The sequence below is a fragment of the Colius striatus genome, chromosome 5, assembly GCF_028858725.1.
Source record: "Colius striatus isolate bColStr4 chromosome 5, bColStr4.1.hap1, whole genome shotgun sequence".
NCBI lineage: Eukaryota > Metazoa > Chordata > Aves > Coliiformes > Coliidae > Colius > Colius striatus.
This window is the reverse complement of record NC_084763.1, coordinates 33604793-33624707: the sequence shown is the minus strand read 5'-3', so window position 1 is coordinate 33624707 and position 19915 is coordinate 33604793. Positions and strand designations below refer to the sequence as shown.

General features: G+C 39.7%; 1 protein-coding gene across 1 annotated transcript in view; it reads left to right on the top strand.

Annotated features, from left to right (window-relative positions):
* Positions 1-272: 272 nt before the first annotated feature.
* Positions 273-19915, top strand: part of COL1A2 (collagen type I alpha 2 chain) — a 38991-nt gene continuing 19348 nt past the window's right edge. The window contains exons 1-25 of the mRNA XM_061997153.1: positions 273-463; positions 2639-2649; positions 3271-3288; positions 3963-3998; positions 5606-5689; positions 7049-7105; positions 9318-9362; positions 9463-9516; positions 9806-9859; positions 10253-10306; positions 10781-10834; positions 11082-11135; positions 12010-12054; positions 12279-12332; positions 12433-12477; positions 14871-14924; positions 16113-16211; positions 16298-16342; positions 16448-16546; positions 17084-17137; positions 17239-17346; positions 18213-18266; positions 18347-18445; positions 19277-19330; positions 19694-19792. Of these exons, the coding sequence (XP_061853137.1) occupies positions 394-463; positions 2639-2649; positions 3271-3288; positions 3963-3998; positions 5606-5689; positions 7049-7105; positions 9318-9362; positions 9463-9516; positions 9806-9859; positions 10253-10306; positions 10781-10834; positions 11082-11135; positions 12010-12054; positions 12279-12332; positions 12433-12477; positions 14871-14924; positions 16113-16211; positions 16298-16342; positions 16448-16546; positions 17084-17137; positions 17239-17346; positions 18213-18266; positions 18347-18445; positions 19277-19330; positions 19694-19792 (1500 nt within the window). The 5' untranslated portion in view covers positions 273-393. The remainder of the gene's footprint in view (positions 464-2638; positions 2650-3270; positions 3289-3962; positions 3999-5605; positions 5690-7048; positions 7106-9317; positions 9363-9462; positions 9517-9805; positions 9860-10252; positions 10307-10780; positions 10835-11081; positions 11136-12009; positions 12055-12278; positions 12333-12432; positions 12478-14870; positions 14925-16112; positions 16212-16297; positions 16343-16447; positions 16547-17083; positions 17138-17238; positions 17347-18212; positions 18267-18346; positions 18446-19276; positions 19331-19693; positions 19793-19915) is intronic.

The window sequence follows — 19915 nt, the reverse complement described above, 5'->3', positions numbered from 1 at the left end:
TCAAAGTGTCCACGTCCTCAAAGCATGGAACCAATTTAACGACGCCGCCTCCCCGCTCCCCCCCCGCCCCCTCCCCCGCGACCCCGCGCAGCGCTGCCAAGGCTGCCGCGCCGGGCCGGAGACACGGGCACGTGACGGCCTGGGAGCCGCGCGGGCCCCGCGGCCGCCGCGCGCCCATTGGCTGCGCCGCCGCCGGTGACTCGCAGCCCCGGGGACCCTCCTGCGGTATAAATAGGGCGGAGTGGGGCTTGATTAATTTAGCATCCCGGGCGGCAGGTTTCTGCTAAGGTTGGAGTTACTCCGCAAGACTGTATGCCTGCGTCCCGTAGGTAATAGCTAACCACCGACCAGGGACTCTGCACCACAAGGAGTCTGCATGTCTTGCAACTAGACATGCTCAGCTTTGTGGATACGCGGATTTTGTTGCTGCTTGCAGTAACTTCATACCTAGCAACAGGCCAACGTAAGTGCTTTTAGCTTGTTTGTGGCATGGGTGGTGTCAGGGGGTGGCTGTCCTACTCTACGCTCTATCCAGACGTCTTCCCCACGGATGGAAATCTGCGGGGAGCTGCAGCTTCCCAAGCTATAGAGTTATCTCATAAAAGGGCCACCTCCGTCCAAGATCAGACTCTGGCTTCTTTTTTTTCCCTCAGAAATAGAAAAGGATGGCAAAAGGCCAACGACATTCCCCCCCCCCCCCACACACACACTCCGAAAAACAAAACAAAACAAAAGCTAGGGTCGTATGCAAAGGAGAATGCAAAAACCTGATTAGAACGCAGATGCCTAAGGGCTACGAAGAGAGTGTTGGCGGCGAGTGGAGGAACCCAGGCTGCACCCAGACCGCATTTTCGGGAGGCTTCGGGCTGGCGCTTCGCAGCTGGGGAGCCGGGAGGAGTGGGAGAGCGGGGGGCCCGTGCTTCCCGCGCGGGACGGGCCCTTGCTGCGGGACCCCATGCGCCGCCGTGCACGGCGGTGCCCCCTGGAGGCGAAGCGAGGCTGCTGTGGCGCGCCGTGCTGCGGGGCGTCTCGGGAGACATTCCAGCCGGGGAAAGGTAGCGGCGGCCCCCAGGGGTCTCTGGAGAGGGAAAGACCGTAGGAGGCAGGAGGGAGGCAGGGAAGGAATACTGCTTAGCTCTAGTGCGAACATGGAGCGGGATTCCCCGCGGGTGCAAAGCGGCTCCCCGCCACTCGGTGGGAAGAGGAGTTAGTCCCTCCTTCGCTGTAGGAGAAGCGCAGCTCCCCACACGCACACGCTGCGGTGGGAGAGAAACACGCCCCTCGCAGCTGGCAGGGGAGAGCGGAGCTTCTGCACCGTCCTGTGCGGTCTCCCCTGAGCCCCTCGCCGCCTTTGCTTTGCAGTGCTGGATTGGACCTGGGCTTTGCCGCCTTCCTAGACGGAGGAGGGAGGGAGCAACCGTGCGCTGCCCGCCCCTGGTGCTCGTAGCCCCCGGGAAGGTCTCTGTTGCGCCCCGCCCGCTGCCGGCCGCGCCCCGCCTCGCCTCTGCTAGCGGCCGGGGGCCGGCACGGGGGCTGTGGCCCGGCGGAGGCCGGAGGGCCCGCGGCGGGGCCCTTGTGGCGGGGCGGCATTCCCCTCCGGTGACGGGCAGCGGTAGCAGCGCCTTAGGGAAGGCTGAGGAGCGGCGCGGTTCGTGTGGGGATCCCGCCGTACCGGACGTCCCCGCCTTCCCCGAAATAAGATAGTGCAGTCGACAGCCAGTACCACCATCACCTGGGAGCAGTCATTGTTTAGTTTTACGTTGAGTTAGTATCGCCCATCGACGTTCTCCCGCGGTGTTTCAGTGCCTTGTAGTGTTCAGCACCTCAGTATTCTCAGCGTGTTGCTGGATTGTGAATCATCTGAGTTTAGTGCGGTCATACATTGCCGGAGTGACACTTTGTAGAAAAACACCCAACAACCTGTCAGTTCGTAATAATGTCAAATTAAAGCGTGACGCGAGGTCTTTTTATTCTGGTAATTTTCAGCCAGAATAGATCTAAAATTGCTTCAGATTCAGAAAACAGATTTTTGAAAGTTAGTATCTCCAACTAATTAACAAGTGTGTACTTGGTAGTAAGTAGCACGCCGAGATAAAATTATTTGCTGTTTGATGTTTAATAGCTTAAAAATGTTCCATGTTACAGACTATAACATTTTACAGGAAATTGTGGGAATAGATATGTTTGGGTAGAACCATTACCCATAAAAAGTGTTGATGGGGACATTTATACTAAAATTTAAGATTACTCCTACAATTTAATATCTTCACTTTTGTCAACTTGTCTAAGTTTATTAATCTGTTGGATGGACACATGAAAATATGTGCTTTTCTTTTCCTCTGGAGATATGTTTAAGTATATTTAGAACAGGATTATAGAAGATATCTGCCTTTTTATTTGATCAACCATATTGTTTTAATTTCATTAGCAAGTCTGTTTTGAGTTTGAAATGTATTTCAGTCTCACCTGTGAGTGAATCACCTTAAAAGTAAGAAATTGCAGTAAGAAAATGTTTTTTTTGCGTTCAGAAAATTAACTAAATGGTATTTTTATTTTAAAAGCATTGAAGTATAAAACTTTTGAAATAACTAAATCCATTCTAATTATATCAATTTTTTTATTTCCCTTCTTTTTCCAGATGTAAGACAGGTCAGTATGATTGTTTTTTTATCTAATCTATAACACTGAACGTGAATTAACAGTCTAGACTTCTTTTTCATGGCAGCATTATTTACTAACATTACTTCCCAAGATGGTCATGGAAATATACCAATTAAACCTCGAAGGGACTGCCTGGAAAGGTACCCACCCCAATTTCTCAAGTGGGACGGCCCTTTTAAGAGACTGCCTTCATAGGTGTAAAGACCATGGGGAGAAAGTAACGGAGCAGTGGTGTTTGGACATTATACCTGGCAGTTTGGATTGGCGATGACTCTACTTTAAAGCCAGTCCTACAGTCTAAATTTCCTTGCACAGAAGGATTATGAAAGAATTAAGATGGGACTTCTTTTATGGCATTTTTTAGACTGTAAAAGGTATAAATTTGTAAGTCTTCAACAGAATGTTCTAACATAGTTAGGTATGTCTTTGCTACATAACAAACTCCTAGTCTTCATAGTAATTTAAAACCATAGGTCATACTTAAATATACTGCACTGAGAAAAATTACAGTTATGTACGAAGATGAGTCTAAGTTTGTATGTTGTTTTAGTTTAAAATATTGGGGAAATTGTGTATTTTTTTTCTAATTCTCTTCTTTGTCTTTTCCAGACACAAGCAGGGCGGAAGGTAAGCTTTTTTTGGGGGGGGATATGTGTGTAAATAGAGATGATTTTGAATATTCTTATATTAATATTTTGTTGAATATTGGATGGAAGGAAAACTGACTATGTTTATTATTTCCAGTTTTCCCTGAGAATAGCAGTAGCACTGAAATGAGTAGGAAGTAAAAAGGAGGGAAGAATGAGTGCAACATCTTAACACCAGGTTAAATTCCAATATTTTATTTTAGCTGCTTTACCCAAGAGCAGAACCAAGAACTATACTGCATCAAAGTAGCATTCCCGTTCAATCAGAGTTTCTTTGGAAATACTCACGTGAATTGAGCAGTACGGCATTGTCCATATGGGTCTAAAAGACTAAATAGATTTTATTTTAGTTCTTAAAGTCACTACTGCTAAATTAGAGCCAGTTATTCAGTAGGGACTAAACCCAACTTTACAAGTAGTTCTGTAGACTCTGCAGTGATACTTTTAAGTGATATAGTAATGACAGTGACTAATCTATTTCCAGTAGCTTATTGTGGAAAAAGAATATGTTGTCTGTGGAAAATAGCTATCAGACCTGAATATGCAGTCTTCTTTCCCCTTTTCACATGCACCACGCATTTTTAATGTCAGTTTCCTTGTATCATCCTCAAAAATTTCCATGGTAACTCATTACATTTTATTTTCTCCTAACAGGGCCCTAGAGGAGACAAAGGGCCACAGGGAGAAAGGGTAAGGAGTTAGTCTGATATTAGTTTGTTTGTGATCTTTGAACAACAGTTGTTTCAGTAGGAAAAAAACCTTAAATTTAGGCATTGATGTGAGATTAAATGAATGTACCTGTAGAAGCCTGCATGTACAATTTCATCAAAAAGAAATCAAGTTACCAAATTCTGCCCAAGCAATACCTCATCAACCTAATTATGATCATTGAGCCTGAGTTCAGATGGCAGCTTAGCACTCCCAAGTGATGGTTTGAAAAATTTTTTTCCAGCTGTTCACAGTGGAAATAGTACGAGAAAATGCAGAAGGGAAAGATGTAGTCTTTGAACAATACAATATATGGATAAGCTCTCTACATCAAACCTGAATACACAAAGCTAACTTTAAGGATCATTTTGTATCTGTGCTTCCAAAGGTGGCTTGAAAAAGCTCTCTTCTTGGCATCCAGGCATTTATCATCTACCTTTTATTAATCAAAGCGAATATTGTACTGTTAGAGGTGACTGTAAAAGTAACCATAAATAAGGACAGTTGAAAAATTTAATGTTCATTCATATTGATAACTGTTTTTCTGATTTACTTCTGCATCACTGCTACTTTTTATGAAGTGGTATTCTGAAACTCATGTCCTTATCTGGGCAGTATGTAGTCATCATGTCTGCCTTGTATCTTCTGAATATGAAAATGCCATAGTATTGATAAGTAGCTCTTGAAGATTTCTTAGATCATAATATGCTGACAAACATAATGAGATCTATTGGGAAGAGTGTATCTGTATAGTCAACTGGATATTTGCTTTAGGCTCCCACTAACTAAATTTGTTTAATGAAATGAGGTATTTGCTTTGTCCCAAAGGAAGCAAGCCTAATCCTGCTCCTTTAGAAATCTGGAAGACTTTTCTTATGGATTTCATCTAGCACTGGACTGGGCACAAAATACAGAGACCAAGTGAAATATCTCACCTCCATTGCCACAATGGCAAAACCTGGTTAGCTTTGTGCATTGAGGATGAAAGAACAAGGGCAAATGTTCCTGCGCTGAATACATGTAATTTCAAGCTGTAGTAGGAGTTCCGACAGAGTGGCAATATCAAAACTCTGTAGAAAAGCACTGGTTCATTGTCACTGAATTTGCAATTATACCAGCAAATAGTGTAGACTGATTAAAAACTGGCCTTTGACTAAGTCTGGACCTATGTTAGTTTGTGCCAGTAGGACTGACCTCAGACAGTCCTCAGTTGGTCAAATTTTAGGCTCTCACTAACAGAATCTGACAGGCTGTGTGGGTCCACATGGGTCACTTGGTATTCATGGGTCCAAAATTTGGTTGTTTAAAATAAAACTTCCCAATTTGGAGATTTCACTTTTTTAGCATAGTTATAATGTTGCCCCCATAAAACTTCTTAAATGTGAGACTACAATAAATATCTGATTCGAGATGTGGCAAGGTGATATAAGTTTGGGCTGTGCTTGTTTTCTAAAGTTAGCCATTTATTGGAAGTGCATATATAGCACTGCTGTAGTGTATGCTGGGCCTGGTTGATAATGAATTTATCACTTCAGAGATTTCTTTAGCCACTTCTACTCTTCACTTTATAATACTCTTTTTCACTCTAGGGTCCACCAGGTGCACCAGGCAGAGATGGTGAAGATGGTCTACCAGGTCCTCCAGGTCCCCCTGGTCCTCCAGGTCTTGGCGGAGTAAGGCATCTGAACTTTCTGTTACTGAAACTAATAATCCGTGTTTCGTGCCTAAGACTAAGAGCAAATCTGCTGGAAAACACTGATGTTACATTGGAGAGTAGAGGAAACCTGCTCTTGTGATCTGCAAGAAACTGATGGTCCCAGTTCCAGTGAAACTCTCCTTGGAATCTGTGTTTTCCTTGGAAAATTTGGATTCTGTTTTCAACAAAGACTTATGCATAGGAGCAAATGAACCCTGTTAATTGCACTAAATTTATACAGCCATAACGTGAATGGATTAGAAACCAACTGAATGAAACCTGTGCTGTTAACCAGATAGGGAAAATAAACAGCACTTTGCAGTTAGGTTCAAGAAACAGCAACTGTATTGGAATAAGCTGAAGAAGACTGCTTTTAAGCTGAAAGTCTGTTCTTAAAAGTCCTTTAGAATGTCAGGATATTTTCCTTTAGAATTTTTACTTTCTATCTGTACTTGTGCTGCAGAATATGAGTGTGATGCACACGCACTTTCTGCAGAAGTGTTCATCATGTATTCTCTGTAGAATGTAGGCTTTAACTCTTTGCTTGACATTAGCTTGCACGGGGAGCAAGAAGACATTGACAGTGTCATGTTGATCAAGTTTAGTTAACCTTTCTGCATGGAAGAATACTCTTTTGTCTTGAGTATGAATAGCAATAATTTATTTTCCTATTAGCAAATCTCAAACTGCTTTAATTATTTTCTATTATTTTCACATGCTAATAAAACAAGCAAGAAATGGGTTTTCAATTGTGGTATGTAGAGCTTTTTTCCATTTTAGAGAAGAGGGAAAATGTAATCTACAAAAACATTTGCCTACAAAAATTATATTGATATAAGATGAAAAATCCAATGCAGCATTTCTGAGGCTGCATGCTCCTCATATCTTTTTGAAGCTAAAGGGCCCACCTCATCAGATAGTCAGGGCTGGTACATGGATTTTACTTAAGTTGTGGAAAAAATATGTGTAGCTTCCCTTATTGGAAATTAGGCAGAACGATTTTAAAGTTTCAAGAAAGTTTTAAATGTTACATAAGCACTGAGTTTACATTCTTAATTTTCAGTTCACACTGTTGCAATGTCTTTCTGTCACTACTGTGTAGATATTTGGGGCCATTGTGTGAAAAGGCCTTCATAGTAGAAGCAACTGGAAATAAGTGACTAGAAATGTATTTATAATAGGGCCTTGTTTACTGGGTTTTTTGTATGCTGCTTTAAAATACCGTACAGCAAGTATAGCAAGTCAGATGACAGTTAGATGTCAGAAGAATAATTATCACTACATTTTAAATCAGAATTTTTAGTAGTTTAATTTTGATTTTTTTTATCACCTACAGAACTTCGCTGCTCAATATGATCCATCTAAAGCAGCTGATTTTGGCCCAGGACCTATGGTAAATATGTGATTTAGCACTTGATAACTTGCATGAATAAAATGTTTACTATTTTCCTTTTAGTCTAATCTAGCTGTTTTAATGCAAAGCATGGTGTTAAAATTAGTGTTTTTATTATATATTGAGTCAGACTGTAGACTGGTCCTTTGGTGTTGGTCAAGTGAAGTGTTTGAAATACAGTCTTAGGACTTGAAATTAGTCTCGGGACTGTATATTTAACTTGAATATAGTACTGCTGGGTCCCATGCTTTAGTTCTGTCTGTTCGTCATGCTTTTACAAATCAATGAATCTCATAATCTGATGTCAGATGATGCATGTACTTTGATGTAGTATTACTTTACCCATATTGAGACAGAAGATTGTGTTTTAGGAATGAGATAGTTTGCTCTCTAAAGCAGACATAAGTCTAGAAAGTAGCTCAGTTTCTCAGCTCCAGTTGATGAACGTTTTTCTGCTGTGGCTGTGCAACCCTTTAGCTATCCTGGAATTGCACAGGTTTGGTAGGAGGTTGGCCACCATGTTTGGTTCTCAACGACTGAATGTTAGTACTTGCTACTACAAGGCTATTCTGAGGAGGAGTCTTTATTGGTTACTGTATACTGTGTCGAAATGGACGTTTAAGGAGCCTATTGCCCGTCTACATGAATTTCTAACCTTTCCTGATGGTAGCAGATATTTTCAGTGTACACAGATGGCAAAATGTGGTTTAAATTCACCACATATGCTGACATCCCAGACAATGCATCTGAGAAGCAAGCAACAGGATGAAGGCTGCCTAGGATTGTTCTGGATCAAGTGCTTATTTCCTTTCCTGAAAATAATGTAATATTAAATGCTTTTTTGAAAATATTCTGCCATCCATTTATATACTAAACATAGGAAAACAGGAATATCTTGAATTAAATTCTGCACTCAGTTTCTGACAATAAATCAGAAAATGTAGGTAGGAATTTATTTCGGGTGTCACAGTTTCTAAGTTCCAGTCGCTGAGTCAAAGTTTCTGACAGCAACAGCAGTAGAATCTACGTTCTGTGAGGATTTTTTAAGTTTCTTAAAGAATATGTGAGAGAGATAGAAAAAGGAGGATATAACAATTATGAAATATAATTTGTAAAAAGATTCACAGGGCTTATGCAGCACATGTGATTCAGACTGTCCAGAAAGAGTTTTTCTTCCTAGAATTAATGCATATTTTTATACCTGCAAGATTACTTTAGTTTCCATAGGTAAATGCCTGTATTTAATATGGATTTATTCCCCTTACTAAAAAGTATCCAGTCTTACAAGAAAGCAACATAAGCCTTTGAAAAGCTGGCCCGTTATTTTGATCTTGTGAAGAGAAAACCTAAAAGAGTTCCCAAGAAAGTTTTAAAATCAATTAAAACCATAAGGATTTCTGTTGAAAAATTGCATAAAACATTCATTTAAACAATAGAAACCTAAATTAAATTTCAGCTTAAAATTGTTTGATTGTAAAGACAACTGATAAGAAAGTGCAGCTATCTATGGAAGTTTCCTTTTAAAAAGTTCTTTTTTTTACCTTTTTTTTCAAGATATATGCAAATTCTAAATTCAGTTAAGAAGAGTATAATACTAGTAACTTATTTTTGAAGTGAAATGAAGAGAATTTAGTCAAAACCAGGAAACAATGAAATATTTAAGTAGAAGTTAATCCTTATTTGAAAGAGATCTATACACAAAACATATAAGAGTTGTTTGATTTCTTTCAAAAAATTATTTGTGAACCTCCCACTTCATGGTAATGCTGCCATTTATATACCTTTATTTTTCCTTTTTCCTCTTTACCATTGCAGTGATCTTTTCTTCCAGCATCATTCTTGAACATCATAAAATTGACAGGCAGACCCAAAAACACAGTCTTTCTTAATGTGTTGCTGTAAGCCTCATCTTTAAAATCTGTAAGTTCATGTACAAGAGGGGAGAGACTGCATTTGCTGACAAGCCGGAATAGGTGAAGAAGCTTAATCACAAGGTTCCCAGCCACAATGGTACATTCTTAATGATTTCACTGGATTCTGTCCTGGTTCATTGCCATTAGAAGACCTGTTTGCACTCAAGTCCATGCAAATTCAAGCACACTGAAAACTGTAATGCCTGCCCATGTTTTAGGTATAACAGGAACTGATGTTATATAGATGAGTTTATATAATGGTGATATTTTGAAAAATATTTGTAATTTTTGTCCTCTAGGGTTTAATGGGACCTAGGGGCCCACCTGGAGCATCTGGACCCCCTGTAAGTACAGTCTTATCTCTCCTACTGACTAACATTGACATACCTGTAAAATCACTAAATAGCTTGTTCAAACATTAATAAAATGTCCCTCCTCTTCTAGGGTCCTCCTGGTTTTCAAGGCGTTCCTGGTGAGCCTGGTGAACCTGGTCAAACAGTAAGTACAGGTTTCACATGCAGACGCTGTGAGCATTGGAAAGAGGACACCAAAATAGACCTGTCATGGTTAGGCCCATTTCTTCCATCTAAATGCATGTTCTTGAATGTTTGAATTGGATATTCCTGCTCGATGATCTTGAAGAAACAGAGCTGAACATTCAGATTCAGACTCCTTCAGATTGCAAAGTCAATTAGGCTCCAGCAATGCCCCAACTCAAGTCAGAAACCAGTGAAAAGACTTACCTGAAGAGTGATAGTTTGAGTAACCCTCACTCTATCTTTAACAGGGTCCCCAGGGTCCTCGCGGTCCCCCTGGTCCTCCAGGAAAGGCTGGTGAAGATGTAAGTGGTTATTAAACGTTTCTTATTTCTTTTGAGGTTGTGGTTCAAGTCTAACATAAGGTTATTGTTAAGCTAAGCATTCTATTGGATTGGCTATAATTTTTACATTGTTCTATAATACTGATTTGAAAAAAATAAACCCTTGAAATAATTATTTTACAGTAGAAGAGATGCTGTATGTTGGAAATGTACAGAAAAATTGATAACTTGATAACCTCTCCAAATAAATGTTTAGCATCCTGAAAACAGGGAGAAGGAAACTTGAAGGCTAAAAAACTCTTCAGTATTTAATGAGAGAAACTTTGCTAATGCCTTTTCTTTTCTTAATAGTTTATGTTGTGATTTGATAAAATGTGCTTGCTTTCTTAGTGCATTTCTACTGTGTTTTTTTAGGGTCACCCTGGCAAACCTGGAAGACCCGGTGAGAGAGGTGTTGCTGGCCCTCAGGTGTGTAGCTATCTACAGTATAGAATACAAAACAATTCTCTTACCAATGCAGCCTAACAACATTTCTGAATTATATTACATTATCAGTCTAGCAATATTCCCTGTATGGGTTAATCCTATTTCAGTCCTTACCTTCAGAGATACCATGTAGTTATGGGCATGTTTTGCGTTCTCCCCAGTGATTAGTAAAAGAAGGGATATAGTGATGAGTTACACAGGAGCAAATGATTAGACACGTTGGCACAGAAAGATAAAACAACTGTCACATCACATTAACGCATGAAATTTCTGACATCAAGAACTAGAAAATCAGATTGATTACTGTTAGCCTTAGAACAAGTCTGGTCCTGGGAAGTTAGGGAAAGGACTGTGTTCCTCACTTGGATGGCCCTGGTCCAAATCCATTCATTACTTTTATTGAAAAACTTTTTCTTTCTTGCTGTATATAACCATTCATGCACTGTGTGTCTTTAGGGTGCTCGTGGTTTCCCTGGAACTCCTGGTCTGCCTGGCTTTAAGGGAATTAGAGTGAGTATACACATATTTTTTTTCCTGAAAAGTTAACACCTGGAAATCTCCTCAAAGTTAAGAACACATGAACATCTTTGAAGCTTTGAATATCTCCTGGTATGAAAGATGGATTTAAAAAAAATCATAAGATTTTAGTGGGAAATTATTTTGTTTGGAAAGAAGGATTTACCTTACAAGGCTAAGAGTTTGTGTATAGCCATTTGTGGTAAAATATATACTAATTTTTTTTTTCTGCTGATTATAGGGACACAATGGTCTGGATGGTCAAAAGGGACAACCTGGTACTCCTGGCACCAAGGTAAAGATGAAATCTACAAATGTTGGATGCATTCATAAGTCTTTCTAGTGAAAGACATATAAAGGCCTCTCCAATTACTCTTCCATGTTGTCACTCAACATTACCCAGCTGCAATAATCTAGAAGTCAGTGGATCCACATAAGACAAATATGTACTCATTAACATGAGAATTCGTTCTTGGGGCTTTATTCTTGAGCCCTCAGTCAAGTTAGTGCTTTTAATGAGTAAGAGCTGCAGAACTGGGCTCCTGATGATTGACTATCCAGCAACACTTAAGACTGATTTTGCTATCTCTGCTTTTCCATGGGTTGTATTTTGCATTACAGTGGGTTATTTTAAAGCACACTAACATGAAAACGTCTTGGTTTTCTACAAAATTATACTGTGTAAGACACATGCTTTAATGTAAGGCTTTCCGATAAAAAAAAATAGATGCAGTGCTCTTCTGAGTTAAGACTATTTGATCTTCACAGTCTTTTTGCTTTTTACTCTCTTCAGTTTCATGCTCATTTGAACACTATCCTCAAAAAAAAAGTATATAAAATATTGTCTGGAAACATCCATAGCAAACTCTTCCCCTCTTAGTTTCTTCTCTCATTCCACTTCAGCCCCTAATAGCAGTGTTCTTGAAATAAACATATTGTATCACAAGAAATATTAATGCTACTGACTTATTCACATGTGGTAAGTATTCAAGAACTTTTAATATAACAATGAAAAGCTTGAATACTAATTCTCCTTCTTGCTTGTTTATAAGAGCTTAACACTACTTCCTTAAAGAGTTGTGAATTGAAACACAACATTCTCAAATATCACTACCAGTTGTCAATCTTCAGAAAAAGTAATTCAAGCCTGCAAACTTTCTTTTTCATAGGGAGAACCTGGTGCCCCTGGTGAAAATGGTACCCCAGGACAACCTGTAAGTATTTCTTGCTTCTGTGGAAAATGATAATATGATAGATGTTGTTTAGCCAACATTTTGATCAATTTTTGCCATCATTGACACTCCAGCTAGATAGCTACTCTAATGTAATTTAGGATAGAATTGCCTGGCTGCATCACACCTCATATAGAGACTTAACAGAAAAAAAAAATCTATAAATGGTCAGTGAGTAGATAAAAATGAGTCAATTTTTCTTTCAGGGTGCTCGTGGTCTCCCTGGTGAGAGAGGAAGAGTAGGTGCCCCTGGACCAGCTGTAAGTGGCTTCCCATTTGTCATCGTGACCAGCTTCTTAATGTGCCTTTCTCTGATCTTTGATTATCTTTTCAAACTATTACCATGTCCTGTCCTCACAGGGTGCTCGTGGAAGTGATGGCAGCACTGGCCCCACTGGACCTGCTGTAAGTTTTGGTCTTGACCTTTTGACAATCTGCTTCCAGTAGGCCTTGAGTCCCTTTTTCTGCTTATAGAGGGTTTCTGGGGCTTCTGAAAAGTTGATGTGTGAATGTTTTTAACACAGTTTTTTGTTGCTTATCAGATCATCACAAAAAGAACTAATAAAATATAAACCCATTGCAGACAATATCCTCAGAGCCTCAGGATTTATATTAAACACATCTATATCAAAGGAGTCAAATATTCTCTCTTTTGCACTGATGAGTTCATAGGGAAACACCCAATGAACAGAATTCTCATTTCCAACAACCTAACAGATTCTCATCCCCAAACTAAAGAGACTTTATACCTTTTAAGAGATACATACTGTACACATGTTGCAGATGACTGTAATTATATACATTCTGAAACTATTACATGCACTCCAGGATATAGCTTTGCACCTGCAACATTATCTTGTCTGACTAACAGGAGCTAAACTTTTTCATTCACCACAAATACCTGAGTTATGTGAGCTAGTGTGATAGACCAGTAAGATACAATTTTTCCTGATCTGACCAGTAAACAATAACTACTCTAGTAAGTGCTGATCTACTGCAGATTTATCCCTTTAAAAGAAGTTAGTGTTGCCGTAGCATACCACTAATTTTGGTAAGCCTCATTTGTTTCTGTGAAATAGGTGTGTATAGAAGGGTATGGTTTTGAAGCTGTAAAAATTTCAGGTATAGCCCAAAATTGGTTTTCCTTCCTGTCTTCAAAATTTGAGTCAGTGTTGATGATGTTCTTGTTCTGTTAATATTACTGAAGTTGATTTTAATACTCCTTGTCACTTGAAACATCTGTCTTTAACAGAGTAGAATGTTTGCATAGATTTCAGTTTCATTTCAATTTTCCTGTACGAGGTATTTAAAAAATATATGTGATTGGGCATTTCAATTGCAGGTAAATAGAGACCTTATACCTAAGATCTGATGGTATACTTCATGGTAGAACCAAAATATTTCAGCCATTTTGAAGGCAATTGGGTTACTGTAGGAAAAATAGTCCGGAGCTGCTGATGGCAGAGATGTTACCCTGAATGGACAGCAACAGAGTTGCATTGGATCCCAGTGTCTATGCCAAGCTAAAGTAATTTTACACATAATTAGGTTACAATGCTGTAAACATTCTGCATAGCACTTGTTAAGACTTAAAAACCTCAAGAATCACTGCAATGGAAATTCTTAGTGTATATGTTTTCATACATCTCTTAAAGGCCTTGATTTTTAATTTGTTATGCAAAACCAGGAATTCCTGGTTTATAATGAATACAGTAGGTGATAGAATCTTGGAAGCCAATTACTGTTTGCTCTACCAGCTGAGCCATCTTTATTCCTTGGATTTGTGAGGCAGTTTTATATTAAGTATTTATAATTGAAAGATGTTACCTGACAAAAAAAGTAGGTATCAGTCCCCAATAACTATCAATGAGTTTGAGATTTCATTCTTTTGTATTTATATTAAAGAATAACAAAGGCTATGAATTCATCTTGTGTTGTCTGGGTACTGTACATTAGGAAGCTTTTCCCATCGTACTTACAGATCTCACAGCAATAGCTAGATATAGTAGGATCAACAGAATGGCTGACATGCCATTGCCTTTGACATGAAGAAAGCCAGTTTAGTGACAGGGCAACGGGGCTGCACATGTTCATTTTTTCAAAATGTATACTTCAGATATGGATCAAGAGATTTTTTATCTATGCACATACTAGAATAAACTCCTGCCCTCAGCTGTTGTTAAGCCTGACCCAATTTCTAGGACATTCTTACTCACCCTGATTAAGTTCTGCCAAGCACTGGCATGTAAAGTGGTGCAGAGATCTTAGTAACCTTCTTCCCACATGTGGCGAAGCACAAATGCTGTCATCAACACAGGGCTCTTGAATGTGACCAGTAGTTTGGAAGAGCTGCTGATGTGAAAACATACACAAGTTAGCCCTGCACAGTAAATGTGTTGGGAGCAGCTATCTGAGGCTTGCATTTTTAGGATGTAGTGCTCCTCTCCATTCATTGTGGGACTGTACAGCAAGACATCTTGCCTTGCAGAGACTGTCTCTGCCCGTCCTCTGTTTATTCTTTCTCAGGTGTTTGGCCTCAAAACAAGATTTTACCAATCATGGCTTAATTCACCCTTCTTTAGCTACTCTTAGAATGCTTTCCAGCATTGATCTTGATGTTAACTGTAGTGAACCAAATCTGTCAGTTTGGAGTTGCAAAAGGCAGCTGATATTCTGGGATAGAAATGTGCAGAAGTGCGTAAGTAAATGTGCATTTTTAAAATCTGTTTACATCAGCAAGCAAATGTTTCTGTCACTACTGAATACCTTTACACAACTATTCCCCTTTTGTTTCCTAGGGCCCTATTGGTGCTGCAGGTCCTCCAGGCTTCCCAGGTGGTCCTGGTGCTAAGGTATGAATATCTGCTCCTGTTGGTACATCTGATAGTGAAAATTAAAAAGAGTAACTAGTATTGCTAGGCAATAAAAAACCACCCTCTCTGTAATGGGAGTGCTTTCTTATCAGTTACAGATCAGGATGAGGATGAATCCCTGCAGTGTTTGGGAAACATTACATATGAATGCTAATTTAAAGTATGGTAGTTATTTCACAGCTAAAGATTGATGCCAAGCAGATCCAGGAGGACCCATGACCTTTTTTTCTTTTTTTACTGCTTCCTATGTGATGCAGTTGTGTATACCTTTGAAGGGTGACATAGATGGTGATAAGTAAGCAAAGGAGCCGTTAACGTCATTTTACAGAAGTAGTGGAAGACCGAGAAGATGCAGTTAAGTATCAAGCTCCTTCCAACTTTGAAATTCTTGAAATTACAGTTGAGAAATTGCATTTAAACTTTCCAGGTTTAGGGCAGTACTTTTTTGCTCCTACAGACTATAACTTAAAAGATTCAATTTATTGCTCAGATCTTAGTATTTTTAGCTGGGCACGAGTCTCATTACTTTTAATTTTACTTTGTTCAAGGAAGGACATAAAATTTTGGGCAAAAGTGTTCTATATACTGCACTTAAAAATTTCACAGACCGTTTGCCAATTAGCTCAGAGTTGCATACACTTACATATAGTGCAATACAGTTTTTTACCCTTAACACAGTACAGAAACTCCATTTCACAACAGACAGAGCTTTTGATCCAATTTTAGAAGAAAAGAGACTATTGTTTGCCAGACCTCTAAATAATTTAGCTGCAGGGAAGTTAAGGAGAAATGGAGATTCTGGTTATTCCTGTCAAAAGGTAAGACTTTTGGAAACCATGAAGTCTTGTCTGACTAGAATCATAATTCTGATTTTCTAGATCAACTTTCTGTGTAATCCTTGGTGATAATGTAGCTTCTCAGATATGCTGAGCATCTGTTGTTCCCATGTTAGCCATCAGCTTTGATGGAGCCTGGCTAGACATTGCAGCTTCAGTCCTTTTAAAATCCAATAAAAGCTCTCAGCTCTTTTGATTTTCTGGCTTCTGAAGTGGAAATATGTAGATATAGATATGATTGCCTTCTTAATGTCAGGTTAATAGAGAATTGCTCCACTATCGCACTAACACTGGGTACACTGATAGAGGGCTCTGTTCTTCTCTCAAACAGGGTGAAATCGGGCCTGCTGGTAATGTTGGTCCTACTGGTCCTGCTGGTCCAAGAGGAGAAATTGGACTTCCTGGTTCTAGTGGTCCTGTTGGCCCTCCAGTGAGTAAGGTTCCCAGACTTTATTGTTGGATATTGTGCGCTTGAGACTCAGTGAACCAATATTGTATTTTTATCTTTCTTAATAGGGCAACCCTGGCGCTAATGGTCTTCCAGGGGCTAAGGGTGCAGCTGTAAGTACAGGCATACTCATATTTTGCCCTAAAAACCCCAATTCAGTTAGTGGAATAGAAAAGATAATGGGTTCATAATATCTTTTTTCCCCCTCTGTTGGACAGGGTCTTCCTGGTGTTGCTGGCGCTCCTGGTCTGCCTGGTCCCCGCGGTATTCCTGGTCCTCCTGGCCCTGCTGGTGCTAGTGGTGCCAGAGGACTTGTTGTAAGTGACCTTGTATACCGCATGACTTCATTTGAAAGTTGAACACAATGTCCACAGATGTAAAAGATTTCCTCTGGATATATTTTTGTATTTAAAGCAGACATTTTTTCTTGCTCCACTAAAATTAAACATTGTAGTTTCTGTATCTCACTGCTTGCTTCACATGCTGAGACTTAAGAGGTTCACTTTGCACTCCTTTTGAGTGCAAAGACAGTTAAGCTCTGGCCGTGTTGATAGTATCAAGAGAGATACGGCAGCAACCTCACAGTCAGGCCCTCGATGTGTATCTTTGGTAGAGGAGCCAGTCCTGAATGCATTGTAGTTCAGTTACTGCCATTTCTAAGCGTCTTTCACGTGTTTGATTTTGAACCTGTTAAGCCAAAAATGCAGTTATGTTCGCTGACCATTTATCACAATAGTCAGACATGGCATTGGATGATTAAAGAGTTTTTGGATTAATGAAAAAGCTGTCCAGGCAGAAGACAGATTTTCGGAATTATGCTTAATTCTATAAACTCTTTTTGTTTTGGACTCCAGGGTGAACCAGGCCCTGCTGGTGCCAAGGGAGAAAGTGGTAACAAGGGTGAACCTGTAAGTATGGAAGTATCTCAAAGGTTTTTTCACTGAAAAAGCCTGATAGTACCTGCAACACAGCATCTTATTTCTTGTTTTTCTCTGTTTGCCTGAAACAGGGTGCTGCTGGACCCCCTGGCCCTCCTGGTCCTAGTGGTGAGGAAGGCAAGAGAGGCAGCAATGGTGAACCCGGTTCTGCTGGTCCCCCAGGCCCTGCTGGTTTAAGAGTAGGTTTTCTCTTCATGTTCTGGGATTGGAAGCAAAAAGGAAAGAGGAAATAAACCTAGTTATAAAGGCAAATTAAGTAGTCATGAGTTATTAAATTTACATCAATGCTGCTAAACAAAGATCATTTGCAATTCTCAGCCTTTTGATTAGTTGGGACCAACACTATTTTTGCTTTGTATTAATGCTCTTTACTATCATATCTCTAATGTAATTACAGCTTTATGATTTATCCATTGTGTTAATGAATTATCTTTGATTACTTTTAAAGCTTTATGATAGAATTTAACTGCTTAAACCAGATAATTGTCTCACTCAGAATGTGAGGCAAAACATTTCAATTGAATGTCTTCAAGTGTGACTAATATGCTTTTCACTGGGTGAGGAAACCACTCAGTGAACTTCAGCAGGCATGTGGCTGCTACAGGAAAGAAATTGAAGGAAAATAATAGGAAAAAATGGCAGTGTTCCCTCTAGATTTTTTTTTAGAGCAATCAAGATTCAGTATTGCACCTTAGGTAAAGTGTATAGGGTCATAGAGAAGCCAGTAACATGCTACAGAGAAATGAAGGTGAAACTCTGTGTCAGGTTGTGGGATCTCAACTGCTGGCTAGAGCCGATATTAGATTACAATGCAAGGAACACTGAAAATGTTCTGATACAAGCAGATTAGAACTTAAAGAAATCTCAAAGAAGTGAGGGAGATTTTAACTATATACGTTTACACTGAGGTGTGTGTGCTTAGACCTGCACTTATCTCAAATTCAGCAACACTGCTTGGAAGGCTGAGATTTTTCAAGTACTATACACCTTACAGGAACAGATTTCTTTCTTTTCCTTTCTTGATTTGATTTGTGTTCACTTGCAGGGTGTTCCTGGATCTCGTGGTCTCCCTGGAGCTGATGGCAGAGCTGGAGTCATGGTAAGATTTTCTCATTTTCTCATATATACAGATGCATGATGCTTTTTGCTACCTCAGCCTGATTATATTTGTTTTGGTAGGGACCTGCTGGTAACCGTGGTCCTAGTGGTCCTGTTGGTGCTAAGGGTCCTAATGGTGATGGTGGCCGTCCTGGTGAGCCTGGTCTTATGGGTCCAAGAGTAAGTTTGAACTCTGTGGTGTAAGTTTGAACTGTGCAAAAAGAAAACGACTTTAGGGACAAAATTCTTCAGAAAACCAACTGCAGCAATGCAGCCTGTGCTAAACAAAATTAGGGCATTTCCACCATTCTATTGAAAAAACATTCATGAGGAAAGGATTAAGAAGCATCAAAACATTTATTGAAAATAGTTTCTTTTGTATATGGTAGCATTTGATTACCTTGTGGAGCAGTGCCCCCTTGTCCTGGATACTGCTTTGACTTCTGAGAGGAAGTTCCACTTGTGATTATTTACAGAATGTGATCATTAAGATAAAAGCTGAAGACTGTGTGTCTTCTTTCACTAACTAAAAGAAAAGCAAACCCTACTAAAATAATGTGAGATGATTGATCTCAATTATTTCAATTTATTTTGCAAATGATTTGACTGAACAAAGCAATCTACTTTTAGTGGTGCTGACTGCAGCCAGATTATGTCCATGTCATTGTCTTTTATCCTCTTTAAAGTATGCTCTTTTTCTTCCTACATCACCCCATAAAATGAAAGAGACATCTGCACACACTTAAGCAAATTGTCTTCTGAGATAGGGCCTAAATAAGTTTTATCTGACACAGGTACTTACCTATACTGATTTTCAACTGGCATGCGAGCACACACCAGCAAACTAAACTTCACTGTGTTTTAGATGAAAACTTAATAGGACATACAGTCCTGTTCTCATAGCATATACTGATAACTTGGCATCTCTGCATGTGTATGTAGAAAAAAAAAATGGTTAACTGTTGGGTGAGTTTATTTCCTTCTAAAACCATGAAATTTTTCCTTTCTCAGGGTCTCCCAGGTCAGCCTGGAAGCCCAGGTCCTGCTGGCAAGGAAGGCCCTGTTGTAAGTACCTTACTTTTCATTCTATTTCCCCATTGCCTTTGAAACATATACAGAAACAGAGAGTTTTAAAAAACAGAAATCTCAGCACAAGAGTTCTAACACAACTCTGGGTAAAACCAGCAATACTATAAGAAGATCAGTGAGAAAGTTTCCTTTCATTTCTGTGGGTCTCAGATCAGGCCTGTGTCTTGGAAAGGGGAGAAGAAATGTACCGTCCTACAAAAAGGAGAATAGAGCAACATGCAATGTATAAACAGTGTTTAAAAGTTAAATGCATTTGCTTCCTGTCAGTGCACATTTCATTGAAAACTGAACTTTAATTGAATTACCCCAGCCTTTCAATAGTATGATTTCTTCTTCTAGGGTTTCCCTGGAGCAGATGGTAGGGTTGGGCCAATCGGTCCAGCTGGTAATAGAGGTGAGCCTGGCAACATTGGATTCCCTGGACCAAAAGGTCCCACTGTAAGTACAGTACAGAGATTTTCTATTACTATGAAGGTATTTTCAGGCTAGTCTATAGGTCCCCCAACTCTAACAATCAAACACATCTCTCTGTGCCTTTCCGTTGGATGGCATCCACTTCCA